This window comes from Taurulus bubalis (assembly GCF_910589615.1).
Source record: "Taurulus bubalis genome assembly, chromosome: 6".
Taxonomy (NCBI): Eukaryota; Metazoa; Chordata; class Actinopteri; order Perciformes; family Cottidae; genus Taurulus; species Taurulus bubalis.
In genome coordinates, this window is record NC_136594.1 from 21607940 (window position 1) to 21625376 (window position 17437).

Here is a 17437-nt window from a genome sequence, read left to right on the forward strand (position 1 = left end):
GACATGCATTGGTTCATGGCCTAGCCTTCTATTAACTGGCTGTAAAAGCCCTTTTAGCGCCCTGTCATAAGTATAATTGCGCCGAAGCATTAAGCTAATAACCAATCACAAGCCCCCTCTGTGTTATGAGATAGCTGTTCTGTGCCAGGACTCTACAGACACCCAGGATTCTTCAAAATCAGCAATGCTTGAGATTTCATGTTTCATGCCAAACCTCCGGCTCCCCTCCCGCTCTATCCAAGTGGGCTTAAAAGCAAATCCCATAATTGCCACATGGGATACTTAACCCACTACTTTATTTTAGTTGGAAAATCGAATATATGTGGTGGTCCATGCATAGTAATACTGCAGTTTTCTTTTTTTCAATGATGGGTCTTCACAGCCTTAAACCAGCTTTGCATCGTAGCTGGACTAATGGCTAGTTTTGCAGGATTGCATTCATCTTTAGATTATCATGCAAAAATATATTTATTGAAAAATGATGACAGTATTTATAGTATCTGTATAAAGGATGCAACAACAGGGGACTTTGTAGAACAGTGCATTTCCAATAGTCTTTTTTTGGGGGGTGGTTGCACCCCTGAATTACAACCAAAAGGTTGGTGATTGCCACCCAGGTTCACCCATGTTCATAAATAACAATCCCTCTCACAGGGTGGTTAAAAATATGTCTGGAGTCTTGTATACCAGCTGCTATAACCCTAACAACCCAACATAAACTATCTGTATTGGCCGATATGGCTTATTGACAATCATCTATCGCTATCTGCAGCAAAAAATATATGATATGGGAATCTCTAAGTTATATTTGCCCCGTCTTTTCCCTGCTGATCCGATCTATGACTCAAAACCAGGATACAGTGAGTTTTGTTTGTTTTGATCTGTTGCACCCTTAATATTTGCTGTATAGAAAGGACTAAGTAAGCCATGGACAGCCCTGTTTGGTGAATTCCTTCTATTTTCAATTTATAGTATAGTGGATGTTCATTTATTCATACAACGTCTACAACTGCCAGTTGATCATTTTGGTAATGGCTTAATATATTGTCTGTAGCTAAGCAACATCATTAATAATATAGATCGCCTTTTTCTTCCCAGACAGCACAGAGACAAAGCTCTAGGCCCTCATGTAAATGAGACGGCATCACAGTGCTCATCGATTTGTCTTCATTGTCATGAACATTCAGCTGACATGTCCTACCATTTACATCTCTGTGTTTTTGGAGGTTTTTGTCCCACTGTGACTCTTAAGTAACGGCTAGATCAGAGTGCAGGACTGGTTCCTGAGGTGAGTGTTTGCACTTCAAATACAGGCATTAGCCATCAGTGGCAGACACTGGCTCAGGCCCAGCGTGCCGCAGCCTCACAATGAGCTCTCTGTCGCTAGCTGAGATCAGCTCACCCTCCTTCACTCCTCTTGCTGGGAGAAACACCACATGCAGAGCCGCAAGACATCCTCAAATCTTTCTCTGTCACCAGTTTCTAAAACCATTGACAAGAGAGATGCATTGATACAGATACTGCCATTGGACTCAAATAGCTGGATTAGGTATCGTGACATTGGCTACCATTATTTTATAAAACAATAATTAAGTATGTTTATAGCTATTTATTTATCTGTTACATTTTGTTTTACAAAGTTAAGAAAGCAGTGTTTAAGTGAAGCCTGGTGTTGCTTTATCCCAGTCACTACCACACAGTGAAGCAGCTTATTAATTAATCACTGGTATCAGATCGGTACTTGGTATTGATTGATCCCAGTATCCGGACTGGAAAAGTTGTATTGGGCCCTAATTGATGTGGACCTTTTTTTAATTTTTTTTTTTATAAATCTGAGGGATAATTTTATCGACATCTATGTACACCTGTAACATGTCTAACTGTCAATATTTTGCCCTTATGAAGGTCTGGATTAAATACTTACAATTATATTCAAACTTCTCAGCTTTCACTTTCACTAAACATGTTCTATATCCTGGGGGAATCTTCGCTGACTACCCAACATAATGGGAGTCATGTGGAGCTGGCAAGATCATTACCAATCATGTGAAACCCACAAAACAGTCCTTATGACCATTAAGTAATGTTACGGAAATAACAGCCCCGGCTTGGGTAGTCAGCCAATCAGCGCTCGACAGTCTGGAGCGGTTGTTAGGGTTGCAGCAGTGCTGGCAGATTGGTGAATGGAAATGAGACGTCTCACACTGACTGGATCACATCTTTCCACTGTGTCTGCAGCCAGGCTGATAAAGGAGACACTAGCGCTCTAAGCAGTGTGGTGTTGTGTCTGACTCAGATAGGGATGCCAATGTAAAGAGAAAGAGGGGGAAAAGAGATGATGGCATTTGATGGATTGTATTTGCATGTGTGCTGTCATGCACGAGGCAGCAGTTGACGTCATAGCTTGAGAGATCCTGAAGGATCCGGGTAGCTTTAGCGCGTGTGTGTACTTGCATGCATGCGTGCTCGTGAGGCTAATTCCCCTTGTTACAGTGCTTGACTGCAGGAAGTTCCTGCTCAAAGCCAGGAAACCCATGTTGTCCCTGATGAGCCATTCAGCTGTGTCCTCAGTCAGATAACTTTCCATCATTTTACCCCAAAGGAGCCGAAGTCAGCACTTTCGGTCCAGGAAACCTTCACCTCTGGCAGAACGGTGCCGCCTGGGACGCAACATGCACAAAACGAGTTGAAGTATTCACAGCATGTCTCAGAGCAGTGGTTCCTAAACCTTTTGGCTCGCGACCCCATTGAAATGAAGCCATGTTTTCTTGTGACCCCTCATCACATGTCAAGTGGCAACATGAGCATGGTGTCAGTGATGAATGTGATTTTTCTTTCTTGGATTGTGTTCATGCACAGTTTCTTTGAGACGCACTGAACCAAATTAGGTCACACAATCACAGGATTGGACCATTTTGGAAGTGTGCACTGCTGCTCCTCGTGGTTAAATGATCAAATCTTCCATCCACCTCTACCTCTGGGACATACATCATGTGTCATCGGCTTGTTGCTGTAACGGCAGAAGAACCCATCCACACCAGCAGTGTTTCAGGGAACTATCATCTTTTTCCATGAATCTTATTTATATGCATAGATCCCTTAAGCAGGTTTTAATGGCCTGTCATTGTGACATAAAGTGGGTTGCATCCACTGATCCAGGAACAGGGAAATTATGTTTTACCATTGTGTTGCAATTTCCATCTGCTGTAACACTTCATATTCAGAATAAATCAATCTGCAAGCTCTTGTTGCCTTGCAACCATTTGCTCTGGGCAAACTCGGACCGGCTTTTTTTTCATGCTGTTGTTGAGCTACTGAATTTATTTTAGAAAACTACAATTACATTTTGAATGTTAAGGCTAGAATTGTCACACAGCTATACTGAAATTAAAAAAAAGATGCGTAGTTCCCTGAGTTATTGATGGCTCACCAAGTAAATGTACTATTGCAGCAGCTTGCCAATCACCGGTAATCTTTCAGCTAACAAACGTGTTGACTTTGCAATACAGTTTGAGTATTAATGGCCCCTGGGACCAGGTCTCTTGATGAACAGGCACTTACTCATCACATAAAGGAAGCTGTCTTTGCTAGAATGAAATGAGATGGATACCCAGTTAATCTTAAACAGTCAAACCAATCACAGGTGTTTGTTTTGAGCCCATTGTGATGAACAGCCAACCTGCAAGTATAACGTAGCTGCAATAAATCCATACTATTTGATTTCATGTGGCGGTGACAGCATTTAATTAAGGATACTTTTTTTTTTGCAACATTTTTCAAGATGACATTGAAGGCAGTCCATTTAAAATGTTCAAGTGCAATTCAAACTGTTTCCAAAGATGAATGTATTATTTTAATATATAATCCTGGCCTCAGTATTGGCTTACTCATGGCGGCAGCTGTTCTTGCTGAATTAATCTTACACAGTTGCAGTGTCAGGGCCGACATTTCAGCTCTGCGTGAACAGTACAACATTAGGTCAATGTGTGAAGAGAGTCTGATGACTTTTATCTAATCTTTGGAGTTCTTGCTGCTCAGCCAGCCATGTGACTTTAAGAGGGGGCATTGACGGGAAGACAAAGTGTGTTTTCTCATGACATCACCACCATTATACCCCGGGCCTCTAGATGACTCACTCCAAGCTCACGAGACACTCCGAACTGGAATACCCCGTAGGTTAATGGAAGATGCCTTACATGTTATGTTTTATTGCCACGTGACCACAGTGCAAATTTCCCCCAAAAAAACATTTAAACAAGAAAATAATTGGATCACTCTTTGTCTCACCATGCTGTAAGTGGTGGAAGCCATTTTCAATTCACTAGTGGCCATAGATAACTTGATTCAGATTCAACAGCCATACTACATTTACCAAGATGCAAAATGCAAAGACATAAACTTGCCCTAATGTGGTCACTACACATGTATGCCCCGGTTAGGTGTGCCTCAAAAAACACATGGGTACACTGTTAAAACTGAAATGAATCCTTTTAAAGTGTATAGTATGAATTAATAGCTGAGTGTAGACATGCAAGTTATCCTATATAATCTTTCAAAGATGACCAAATGGCCGGCAGCAGTCATACTAGATAAACCTGCCATCACACAAGTGCAAATATTGCTATATTGTACAGGTACAAATCTGACCAGCTTCCATTTTTTCCCATAGAGGCTATTCTGTGATTATTAAAGATAGACTGATTCATTGGCACGGCCGTTTACTTGAAAGATATCAGTTTTTATGCAGATATATTGGGAGCCGTTTACATGGCGAAAGGTACGGAACAAGAAATATCAGTAGAGAAATGTCATGCTATGTTCGAGTTAATTTAGAGACAGTGTCACGCAACAGACAGCCGTTTATTTACCGATATAAAGCTGGCATTACAGTTGCCTTATCTCTCCCGTGCAGTGACTTGACTTCAAAGTGCCGCTTCTCTGCATTTCTGACGTTGCATCCAGGAAATACCTGTGCTGAAATGCTCTGAAATCTGAGCCGGCTGAAAAATACGGTCCAACAAAATCAACCTTATTATTCTGATAAAAATGTATTAAAAAAAGACACAGCTTGTGAAAATGACATTTAAAACAGTTGTCGGTCAGCTCACAAGCTTCACACACACAATCTGCTGATAAGACTTTACTTTTGGCATAATGTTTTGGTGATGAGGTTGTCAATCTAACTTTGCGAATACACAGTGGAGATTGTATCAAAAACTGCTGAGGTTTGACTTTCTCCTCCCCTTTCCCCCTCTTCTTGTCTCCCACAGATCGAGAGGACCAATCCATTCTTTGCACGTGAGTATACAGGCTCAGTCCATGACTGCATGCATTTTATTTAATATTTTCAATTTTATGTTAGCAGAAAATGTTGTTATTTCTGACATACTAGTTATTGTTAAGGAAGCAATTTTAGTTTTTTGCCTCTGTGTCTTATATCGCTGAGATAAACTGAGCCCCAAATGAATAGCATAAGGTTCATGGTTGATTCATTACTCTCATGCATGTCTCTTTTCTCCTCTATATCCTCGGAAATAACATTACATGGTGCAGTATATTTCCCTTCAGCATTTTATTTCGTCTGAATTAAATGGTAGTGACGACAGTGCGTTCACTGGTAATTAAACAAGTTCAGGAGCAGTGCGAGTGAACCAGCTGCTCCCGGGCCTTAACAGTCATTTTAAATCATGCATCTCAGTGACACTGACCAGACTGTCACTACTTGAGAGATACGTGTGAAATGTGGATCTGAGAAATGCCTGACATGTCTGCGACACAGTCCTCTGGCGTCTTTTCAGTGACAAGTGGCTCCAGATGACAGGAATGTCAGCAAAGAACATTTCAGAGGGGATATCAAGACATAAACCATGCACGGCCCTTTCACTCTTGCAGGGTGAAGAGTGAGGCGTTCATGTTACATATCCTTTCGATATACACACAGGGGTCAAAATATATTGTATTCAAATAAAATAAAATAAAATAATAGTAAAATAATTCACTGTGATACAGCAAACAAAGCTAAAAACATATTGTAGGGAGGTTACATAAAAAATAAAAAAAAGACCAATAACACGTGAATCACATTACTTCAAATGGAACCGTGATAACATAACTGTTTGTGTTGAACAAAAGACGGATATGCTTTCACACACTTACACAAAATATAGATTATACAGATAATCAAGGACTTGGAACTGAAATACACAAACTGATTGTAAATAGCATGAAACGCTAAATAAGGATGAGGTGAGGAGTTTAACACTGAGCAGTCCAAACAGAGACTTTGACATAATCCTTCTTTGACTATTCTCCTTTCATAGTAGCAAACAAGACACACCGCTCTCCCAGTCTTTACTCTCAGCCACATCACACTCACTCTATCTGAAAGCAAAACAGTATTTTGTGCATACTTGGTGTATGCAGATTTGTACTTAGTGTAAAACCTCAAGTACATTCTGGATCTAAACTGCTCCCCCACACTTTCTGCATGGCTTGGAGATTTTTCTGTTTTTGTTTTTTTATGCCACGGTCTCTGTTTGACAGGGCAGTGAAAAGCAGGCTGCACACGCCAGCAACCACAGGCATAAGTTTGACTGACATACTGGGGGGGAAATATTGCAGAGAAAGACACACATGATCAGATACGCACCCAAATTTAGTTTCAGTTAAAAGATTACATTTGTGCATTTCTCTGTCGTGGGAAAGAGGTGAGAGCTTGTCTTCTGTCTATGAGCCGCTGCAAATCTGTAAAGCTAAGGGAAGAATCACAGTTCAGCTTTATTGATTAAGACTTTTAAGATCACAGAGAGGCTAAGATGTAGATGGGTTCATTTTTTTTAACCGTAAATTGTTTCACACAAGTTATTCTGAGGATTTTTGTGTTTGTGTGCGTGGCCTTCTTTTGTTCCACAGAGGTGAGTCAGGAGCTGGCAAGACGGAAAACACAAAAAAGGTCATTCAGTACCTGGCACATGTTGCCTCCTCCCACAAAGGAAGAAAGGACCACAACATTCCGGTGAGTATTCTCCTCTCTCATCTCTCTAATTTAGTTTGGCAATGCCTGGTGAAGCCATAAATTTAACGAGTCCATTGAAAGCTGTTCAAATACTAATGGAAGTGTTGGATTTGTATGCAAAATTAATCACCACCACTATCATATCATATCTTTGTTTTGCCCTACAAATCCAGTACCGGGTTATTATATTGACCTATGACAGTGTAATTGGAATAACTAATGAGCAGTTTGGCCAGGGTGGGTTTGTTGTGGTAAAGGAATAGATATCAGTACCTCTAGGAGGCAACATGGCTTTGTGCACTGTGTACACAATCTAACAATTGCATTTCTTTATCTGTAACAAACAGCCAGAATCACCCAAACCAGTGAAACAACAGGCAAGTTTGTATACTTTCTTATACACCATGTGCATGCTACACAAACATCGTCTTCTCAAACACACCTGCTTTGTCTAAAATAAAGTCTTGAAAGATCTGTTTGACATGAGCCTACTACGGGCTCATCAGATGGTGTAAATACGTTTAAAAACACCAAAACTGCCAGAAAACAGCATATTTAGCTTTAACGTTGTCTCTCTCTGTCAGGCTCAAAATGCAGTTGTAAGTACATTTTAAAACTTGCATGCTTATTCAGACTTCCTTCACTGTGCTTTATGTAAATGACTTAATGTGTCCACACTGTACAGTTGCTTGTCATTATTGTGATTCACACTCGGTGAAACAGTCAAATGCATGTTGTTTTTGTTGTAGTAGCCATATGTTGAGCCTTGGCTGGCATCTTGTGCTGCATGACATTTAGAACATTCCTAGAATGCTAATTGAACTTGTATTATAGCAAGGCATGAATTGTATCTGTGTTTTAGACTGTTGTAAGTTAAGATCAGTCCTGGTCATCAGGACCTAGATCCCTGCGGATAGTTCTTGGAGCTACCTGTGACAGACCATAACTACCTGTTAACCTAGAACACTGGCAGTAATCTGGGTCTTGAAGGCCAGGATTACAGACCACTGAGGTCTTACAATAACACCCGTTGCTAATTCCAGCCATAGACCGCTGTGAGTTGCACCTAGAGTTTGATGCTAAGGTGTCATTGAAAATGTTTAGCTTTAACTGCAGGTTCATTTGTAATCATGACGTGAATGCAATTTATTATTTTCCATAATAACAATTGAATTTCCCCATTCCTACAGAGTGGATCCCTGTTTTATGTGAGTAGTATGTAGTTTCTCATCTATTTCACCTCAAAAATAAAAGTAGTGCTTTACCCACTCTGTTGCCCCCTCTTCACCACCTTAAAGACTGACTATTTAATGTTGTCTGACGTTGGGGCAATAGATGTTTTTCATCCACTTAATCAACTTGTTGTGGTTCTACTTTCTTGTAGATGTGTTTTTGCACTGGATATCTCCATCTTGCATATAAACAGGTCAAATTGTTAAACCAGCAAAGTCACCTGTGACCATGCAAATTGGCTGTGTATTAATTTAGTGTATATTCATCTAGTCAGTGCATTTTTCTTGGACTGACCCACTTCCAACATGTCTGTATGGCTCCCAGTAGGAATGGCTAAACGTCCAGAGATAAGTGGTGATACTGGGCTGCCAGTGTGGCTTCAGTCCTCACAGCATTGAAGAGACGCAGGGTGGTCTCACATGGTCCACCTAAAAAACTAAGGTGGATACTCTGGCTCTCAAGGTTGGCAATCTTTCATCGGAGTTTGCCCAGATAAAGACGCTCCGGCTCAATCTCCAGCATGATAATAGGAGGCCAGCTCCTGGCGGTGACTGTAACACTGTCCTTGTCAAGAGGATGACGTACTGTCAACTGCAGCCTGTTGCAGTTTGTTCACAGAAGGGGGCATGACCTGGACACAGACTCCTGAGCCTCTGATGCTTTTTCTCAGGGTCTAATGGTGGGCCATTACATGGCTCAGAATCTTTCCGTTTCTCAATGAAGCCAGCCATTTGGGGCTGGACAAAGCTGCTCCTGTTGCAGCAGCTCCTGGAGGTGCTTTTTTCATGCCAGTGCCACATCCATCCTCCTTTTCAGTCCCTCTTTCCAAGCCCTATATTGAAGATCTCCAGAAGTGCGGGTCAGAACCATAACTGTTCTCCCATCACACCAGTCATGGCAGACACTTGGCTGCCATGCAGGAGGCAGGGAGCTACACCCAGGACATATCAGTTCCCTCTCTCACCTTATCCCAGGTCTCTCTCAGAGCCTGCAGGAATCCGGCGTGGACTCCTCTGCTCAGACTCTTAGCGTCTAGGAAGCTTGGAAGGTTGATGTCATTGGTGATAGCTACGACATCAACAGCTATTCTGGGCATGATCAGCGCCACCATGCTTCTTTCCCCCAATGATGTTCAGGTTTTATACTCGGGCGGGCGCCCTACATCATTGCATGGTCACAGGTAACTTTGTTGGTATAACGACTCAACCTGCCCATATGTGAGATGGAGATATCCACTGCTAAAGCACCTTCGTCTGGTGGTCATCCAGATTTCATAGAACCATAGTTACATTCTGTTTTAACTTTTGCATTGCATGATGTTTACTTCCTATCCTCACTGAATTAATAGGATCTGCTTCTTTCAGACATTTAGCATTTACATGACTTAAAGTGTGTGGACACCTCCTTTCATAGAAATACATTTTTGCTCAAACCTCTCATCATTTTATAAACTAATGTTGCGACCATGAAGCTGATAGATCCCATGTTATTTATTTGCCTGCAAAATGAAGCAGGTTATTAACATTACATCCACTGTTAATTATGTTTCAATCTGTCTCACTTTTTAAAAAAACAACCTGTTAGCATGTTTCACTAAGCGTTTTAGTTTGATTCTCGGTGGTTGATTATCTGTTGACTAGGAATTAACGATTTGAGGTAAATCTAAAATGGCAATACTCTTTTTTCACCAATATTTTCTTTAAATTATTCCAGATGTTTCTATATTTGTAGTTGACACATACAAAAGCAAGATAGAATTGTGCCAAGCATTAATGTAGTCTGTTGCTGACTGGTTCATCTAAATCACTCAACCCTGCTCTACTGATGCAGAATCTTTTTCCGGCTTGTCTTACATGAAGTTAGATTCAGCCTGAAAGCTCTGTTGGCCCAGATGGGTTCTCCACATCGGCTTGTTCCTACCCAGATTCAGATACTTGATACGTGACTGCTCTCCTTCTTTGCGCTGGTGAAAATAGCGACTTGTAATATCTGTCCGGCCTTGTGACCTCTGAAGCAGATGTGGAGCAGTGATTACACATCCACAACTGGCCTCTGTCTGCCTCATAAGATTCAGTGGAACAGTTTTGACTGATCCTCTTTGACTCCACTCAATCTGCCCTAAAGTACTGCTGCATGGTCTGCCAAACAGCCTGCACTTTGATGAGAGAGACACTCATAGCTATGACCTGCAAATGTTTTCAGAGAAATGACTTTGCCTCTTTCTGTGACTGGGTGTATTTGTAGTGAGTGATAATGTCTCTCTCAGTAGTTTTGAGACATTTGCTTAAAATTGGCCAGCTCAAGTGAAGGAGCTTGCTCTGCTGGCTGTCAGATGCCCGACATGCCCACTTTGCAACAGGAATGTGGGGGAATTTCTATTGCTGCTAAATTTGACCCCCACCGGTGTTTGTAATCTGCTCTTTGTCTTTATGTGCATACAGCAGACCACACAGATGGGTAGAGACTGCCAATGAACAATTTTAGCTACCAGGTTGCACCACAGGCCTGCGTTTATACAGAAGCAAAGGCTTTTGGTTTGAATCCCCTGCCCTCTGTGGGCTCTGATAGCTGGAAAAGGACCAGGTTTATCCAGTTCATCCTGCTTCATTCCAGCTGCTCAAAACCTCAATTAAAAGCAGGCCATCATGCTCTGTGGCCCAAGATCACATTACACGTCTCACATCCTGAGTGCAATGCTGATTCCTCATCCCAGAGTTGCCTTTTGTGGAAAATGGCCTCCTCAAACCTTTGGTGTGCGCAGCTATTTTTGACGTAATGGGAACATATCCCACTCAGCCACAAGAAGAGAACTAACGTTGCTAAAAGAAATAGTTTTTCTCGCAGCAATCTTGGATTCTCTGGTCATGACGAAGCCCACAATGTGGCCTACCACCTGTCCAAACAGGCAGTATGGATTAGTTGCTTCTTTATTTATTCAGACTCTTAAAGTGTCCAGTCTGATGGGGAAAAAAGCCAAAGTATCTTTGTTGTGTGTTGTGGACACATTCGTTCTGACGCTAGAAGGACGAGTTGGCTTTCCTGCAAAAAAAACACATATTCTCCCTAAAACTCCTATGTTTACAGGATTATATTTTATGTGCTTGAGAAAATAGAGTTAGTCCTAAAGCCTCAATTCCACTGGCAGGAATGAATGGTTTCAGCATTAAGATTTCTTAAATATGATCAGATTAATTATTCAGCCTATAAAATGTCTGAAAACAAGTCATTACTTGCTATTTTCATCCTGAACCAAAATATATTTAATTTGATAAAACTGACAAAAAATGTTTTTCATTTGAATCTTCCATCACATGAAGACGTTACCTCTTTAAACTGGTTTTCACATGGCGTGATCACATCCCTTCGGCCTGGTCTGGCTTTGGATGAAAATGTGTTTAATAGTAAAAAGCTCATTTATGTGAAAACCAGCAGAACAACTCCAGAGAATTTTATTTGTATTTTTAAAGAACCACTGTACCTTGTCCGCCACCTTACAAAAAAGAACCCCACTAAGTTGTTACAAAATGATTCCTATACACTTCAATATTTTAGGTATCTCTCTCTTGGTACATTACATTTTTTTTCGTTTTTGTTTGTTCAGCTTACCTCCACTGGGATAACGTATGTGAGGTCCGCCTGTATAACAAGTCTTCCGGTTTCCGCTGTCTTCGTCTGCATGTTTATGTTCGTTTATTTTTCAGTTTTCAGTGAAAGTCAGTGATTTACAGTTCATTTCTCATAGTTTTATCTGAGTTGGTGACAAAGTGACAAAGGCCTGCTGTAACTTCCCTCTGGTTTTCAGGGTGAATTGGAACGTCAACTTTTACAAGCCAACCCCATCCTGGAGTCTTTCGGGAATGCTAAGACAGTGAAAAATGACAACTCGTCACGTTTTGTAAGTACAGACAAAAGTTATATTTATGTTGAAGAGCTGCATTTGTACGGTGCAGCTCACAAAGTCTACTCTCGTCTTTGTGACGATAAGCAGAGGTAAAACAGATTAAAAGTAATTATATTATCCGAATTTTCCTGTAAGCCATTACACAGGTCATGCAGCCGGACACAGGCGCCTGCTCGTCATCAACGATGCCTTTGATGTGCTCGGTCGTTTCAGACTGGAGGCAACTCCACTCAGCAGACCTCTTAATAGTAACATAAAAGATCTTGGCTTAAGCATTACTGTAGTATCTGTCAAATCAAGGGGCATTATTATTTAAGTACTAACTGTGTTGCCTCATAAATAGACCCTGGTCAAACTTTTTCTGCATGAGTGCTGGATAGCTTTGCTAGTTGCCCTGAAGTTTTTACTTGATCATAAACAGACCAGTTCTGTAGGCCTTAGGCCCTGTATCCAAAATACTAAAATCTACTGGTGCTTATTTTTGAACATTGTTTTGTGCTGTATAAAACATGATGCATTTAATGTAATTTATTCTGTAGATGATACGTATCAGTGTTAATGTTTATGGTACATCAAACTTATCAGGCGCTCCTCACCATGAGACTCAGCTTGTGATACAACAGAGTCATAATGTGGGCGATTCATTTCTGTATATCTTGTCTTGTGCACTTTGTGAGCATTTATCTTGTGTTCTTCTCGCAGGGGAAATTCATCCGGATCAACTTTGATGTCACCGGATACATTGTTGGAGCCAATATTGAAACCTGTATCCTGTTTTGAAACGATTGACTAGAACTGACTAAGATTCAGTCACTGTAGCTGATATATTTACAAAGAGGCTCGCCAGGAGTCTCACACACATGTTTATCATGGAATTGGCAACATTTAAACAGAAACTTATTTTTTAAATCGTATGAATTCTCAACCAATTAGACCTGTACAAGAGGTGAAGGAAGAGTCTCACATATACAGTAACTGTATACGTGACTGTAAGTTTTGATTCTACATCAAACTGAACCCACCAAAAAAAGAAAAGTTTTCTTTGATCATTATGTGTCAGACTTACTGGAGAAATCCAGAGCTATTCGTCAAGCCAAAGATGAGCGCACCTTCCACATTTTCTACCAGCTGCTGGCTGGAGCTGGAGAGCACCTCAAATGTAAGTAAACTGAGCTTTTATACGATCAAGATACCTCTTACTCCCTTTGTCTGTCATTAATCTAGACCGGCCTGATTTTGGCATGTTAACTATTTAAAAGATAAGTAATGTTTAGCTCAACAATATCATTTATAAAATTCATATTTGTACCAACAATTGCCAACAATTCCAATAAAACATAGTCCTTACTTAGACTTTATATAAAATAAAAAAATAGATATTAATCATTCTTCCAAAGATCTAAGCACATTTCTCCCCTCAGCGGACCTGCTTTTGGAAGGATTCAACCACTACCATTTCTTGTCCAACGGTAACGTCACAATCCCGGGTCAGCAGGACAAAGACAACTTCCAGGAGACCATGGACGCCATGCACATCATGAGCTTCGGCCATGAGGAGATTCTGGGTATGTTTGCCATAACATCAACATAGCAGTTTCTCAAGGAGGTCGCTTTCACTTGGTCAGTTTTAGATTACTTTAGAAGAAGATTGCTTCTTAAGGTCCCTCTGATTTTCTGGTTTTAGAAAGTGACAGCATTTTAGAGCAACTTAAGCTTCTGTAATGTGAAGTATCTCAGAGTGAACTGAACATCATGAATTCATGAGTGCAGGATTAGTCTTGAGTAATGTTTTACAGGAAGATAAAAGAGAGGGATTTTAATGTAAAGATACTTATACATATTTTGCATGCACCAAAATAAAATAAAACGATGAACACAGGTACACATATGGGTTAAATGTTTCTTGTTTTAATTGATTATGTCCAGTGAGAGTAAGTTGAAATCAATCATGATAAAGTGATGTTTTACAATATTGATATTGTTTTTCTCTTTACATCTGTAGCCATGTTGAAGGTGGTGTCCTCAGTGCTTCAATTTGGTAACATAAACTTTAAGAAAGAGAGGAACTCTGACCAAGCCTCTATGCCTGATAATACTGGTAGGTGCACACACAAACACACACACACACACACACACAGTTAGCAATGCTTTTAAATCGGCTTCATAACATCGTCGCTTGGAGCTCACAGGTCAAGACATTATTCTCCTCCTCTTCCTAGTCCCATATATACTTCAACTGTCCTCCTCTTTTCCTGCCTCCCTCACACTGCGACCTCATCCACAGAACAGAGGGACTGGTGATTGATGTCTTTTCTCTCCCCAAGACTTGTCAACCTGCCATTAAGCCACATTATTATGAGGATTTACTCCTGAAGGAAATGGGGCACAGTCTTCCAGTTCCTCCGCATGTGGCACTGCATATTTGGCACTTAAATTAGGGAGGCAGGGAGAGAGAAGGAGCCGAATGCCAGTGAGGCAGCTCAGCCAGATAGTCCAAATGCGGCGAGCAGAATCCAGGATTGAAGCAGATGTTTTTTTAGTCGTGAGACTTGGCTGATCTAGACCGGGTCATGCTTTTTTCGACTTTTCCACAAGCTTCAGCCATGTAAAATATGACATTTTCCTCGTTACACTTCATCATAAAACATCTTTGAAAGATTTGTGATACATCTTACAATTAATCAGTTTAGTTTCTATTTAATATTGATTATTATGATTAGGATCCAAGTGTTAAAGTAATACTGGGAACACACAGGTATGGGTCAAATATACTATTACTACTGTGGCCTCTTTTAATTCTCATCTATATAAACTTTTCCCCCCTATTATGCGCTTTTTCCATCTCTCGTTTCCCAGCCGCTCAGAAGCTGTGTCATCTGCTGGGTTTGAATGTTATGGAGTTTACCAGAGCCATCCTGTCCCCAAGGATCAAAGTGGGAAGAGACTACGTCCAGAAAGCGCAGACTAAAGAGCAGGTCAGTTATCTAACGCCATGTTTATCCTCTTAGGGTCCTCACTAATATCCTCAATTACACTAACGATGATCTATCGTAAAGCAATGCAACAACTGCAGTCTATTTTAGTGCTAGATAATTTAATTATGGAGAGTTGCGCAGTTGGAAGAGTTTTCTATTCATCACATCCAGGTTTCCGGTAGTAAAAGTCTGTTTCAGTACAAATGAATGCAACTGTGTTAGAACATGGTGCAAGCCTGTATACAGTAAACCAGGAGGAGAGTCCCAAGCTGTATTTTGGGATGAAAGATTCAATCACAAATCACAACTGGAAGCGTGTCTGCTTCATACTGATGTACTATCAGCTCTGTATCTCTTTATATTGTCTCACCATTATTTTCCACTCCTTTTTTCTCTCTCCCTCCAGGCTGACTTTGCTGTCGAGGCCTTGGCTAAAGCAACGTATGAGCGCCTGTTCCGCTGGCTGGTCCATCGCATTAACAAAGCCCTGGACAGAACCAAGCGACAGGGCGCCTCCTTCATTGGCATCCTGGATATCGCCGGTTTTGAGATCTTCCAGGTTTGGATTAAAATCTTTTAAATGTCATAATCTTTAAAGAAGGCAGTTTGTCCAGTTGTGGCTGGAGGAAATGTTTTTGTTTCATACAGTTGACGATAATGTTCATTTTGATTGCATTTGAGATTTGGAGTTCTTGACATCTAAACCCATTTCCAATGAAAGTATTGTTCTTCCTCGTGTTCCTCCGCTACGACAGTTGAACTCATTTGAGCAGATGTGCATCAACTACACCAATGAGAAGCTGCAGCAGCTCTTCAACCACACCATGTTCGTCCTGGAGCAGGAGGAGTACCAGAGGGAGGGCATCGAGTGGAGCTTCATCGACTTCGGCCTCGACCTGCAGCCCTGCATCGACCTCATTGAGAGGCCGGTCAGTGTGAATGATTTGCTTCTATCCATGAAAAGAATTCAACTTTTATTTTAAACTCTTATTTTTTCCACTTAATCTTGAATTATTCAGCTCTGCTGACCAACAATCCAGCAACTAAATAACAATGTTCACTCGACAATTCTTTTTAACCACATGCTACAATGTTCTACCTAAATTAAAAAGACAACTTACTGACATCTGCACTGAGAAAAAGTTGTTGTTAGAGCATCTTGGTGCCTTAAAGGTTTAAGACGCTGATCACAACCCTCCTGATCACAAAACTTGACTTGAAAGTTGTTGCTTGTGTCGTTACATTTCACTGCCTCTGAAGCCTTTAGTGTTGATATTCCTTCAGGCAAACCCTCCAGGAGTGTTGGCTCTGCTGGATGAAGAGTGCTGGTTCCCCAAGGCCACAGACAAGAGCTTTGTGGACAAGCTGATCCAGGAGCAGGGAACACACAGCAAGTTCCAGAAGCCCCGCCAACTCAAAGACAAGGCCGACTTCTGCATTCTCCACTACGCTGGCAAGGTACGCTCGATTTGATCTTTTTTTAAATCGCATACATCTGTCGACATACACTGCTGATGTGTTTTTCTTTTCACACTGGAAGTGCACTGCCGGGTTTTCATAAGGAAAATTAAATTGAGTCTTTCCTTGGAAATAATAGCAAAATATAAAACAATTAAAAGTTGACTGAAGGTTGTAGCTTTACCGTGTCCTGGTTTGATTTAAATAGCATTGTGTTGGAGTGGATTTGGACGTTGTGAGTGGTGTTATGCAATAACAGGAGACCTACTGAGTTGCACATCTGCTTTTCTTGATGTGGACAGTCAGTCAAAAACCCAGAGATTCAAACTTTAAGAACAGCTGCTGTGGAGAAAAATCCTCCGCGCCGTGAAGCCAAATGTCGTAAATGTTGTCAACATGGGTATGCACAAAATAATATTGCCTCACGTGTGCAGTCTGAATCACCACAATAAGGTGTGGCCTGTCCGGTATAGTAAGTCAGTATTTGAATTAGGTCGCCTTGTGTAGAAATACATATTGATGCAACTGTTATTGATGAAAAGATTTAGCACCCAAGGTGCAATACGCATTAAATTATATTAAGTAGGACAAACCTCTGATTAGACCCCTGCCAGTTCTGGATTTTTAAGAATGATAACCAAGATTTTCAGACAATACACATAAAAATTAACATCTTGTGATAACCCAATTCATACAGCTCGTGTAAATTAATAATTAATAATATCTAAATGAAATCTGTCACAGATTAATTATATATTTCAAAAAAAATGTTTTGGCCTATCTATGACATTGTATGCTACAATTTATTTTGCTACAAAGTAATTTGCCGATAACTAACAGTAAGTACAGAAATGC

General features: G+C 40.8%; 1 protein-coding gene across 2 annotated transcripts in view; it reads left to right on the plus strand.

The window, feature by feature from the left end:
• The window catches only part of myh10 (myosin, heavy chain 10, non-muscle), a gene marked incomplete at both ends in the record, with an annotated part of 45462 nt that overhangs the window by 11843 nt on the left and 16182 nt on the right, over positions 1-17437 (plus strand). Inside the window, 12 exons of one of the 2 annotated variants that reach the window (XM_079219094.1) lie at positions 5271-5298; positions 6913-7015; positions 7363-7392; positions 12051-12143; positions 12852-12915; positions 13210-13308; positions 13571-13714; positions 14152-14247; positions 15006-15124; positions 15531-15683; positions 15880-16053; positions 16409-16582. In XM_079219094.1, the coding sequence (XP_079075220.1) occupies positions 5271-5298; positions 6913-7015; positions 7363-7392; positions 12051-12143; positions 12852-12915; positions 13210-13308; positions 13571-13714; positions 14152-14247; positions 15006-15124; positions 15531-15683; positions 15880-16053; positions 16409-16582 (1277 nt within the window). The remainder of the gene's footprint in view (positions 1-5270; positions 5299-6912; positions 7016-7362; positions 7393-12050; positions 12144-12851; positions 12916-13209; positions 13309-13570; positions 13715-14151; positions 14248-15005; positions 15125-15530; positions 15684-15879; positions 16054-16408; positions 16583-17437) is intronic. The other variant, XM_079219095.1, reaches the window with a different exon arrangement.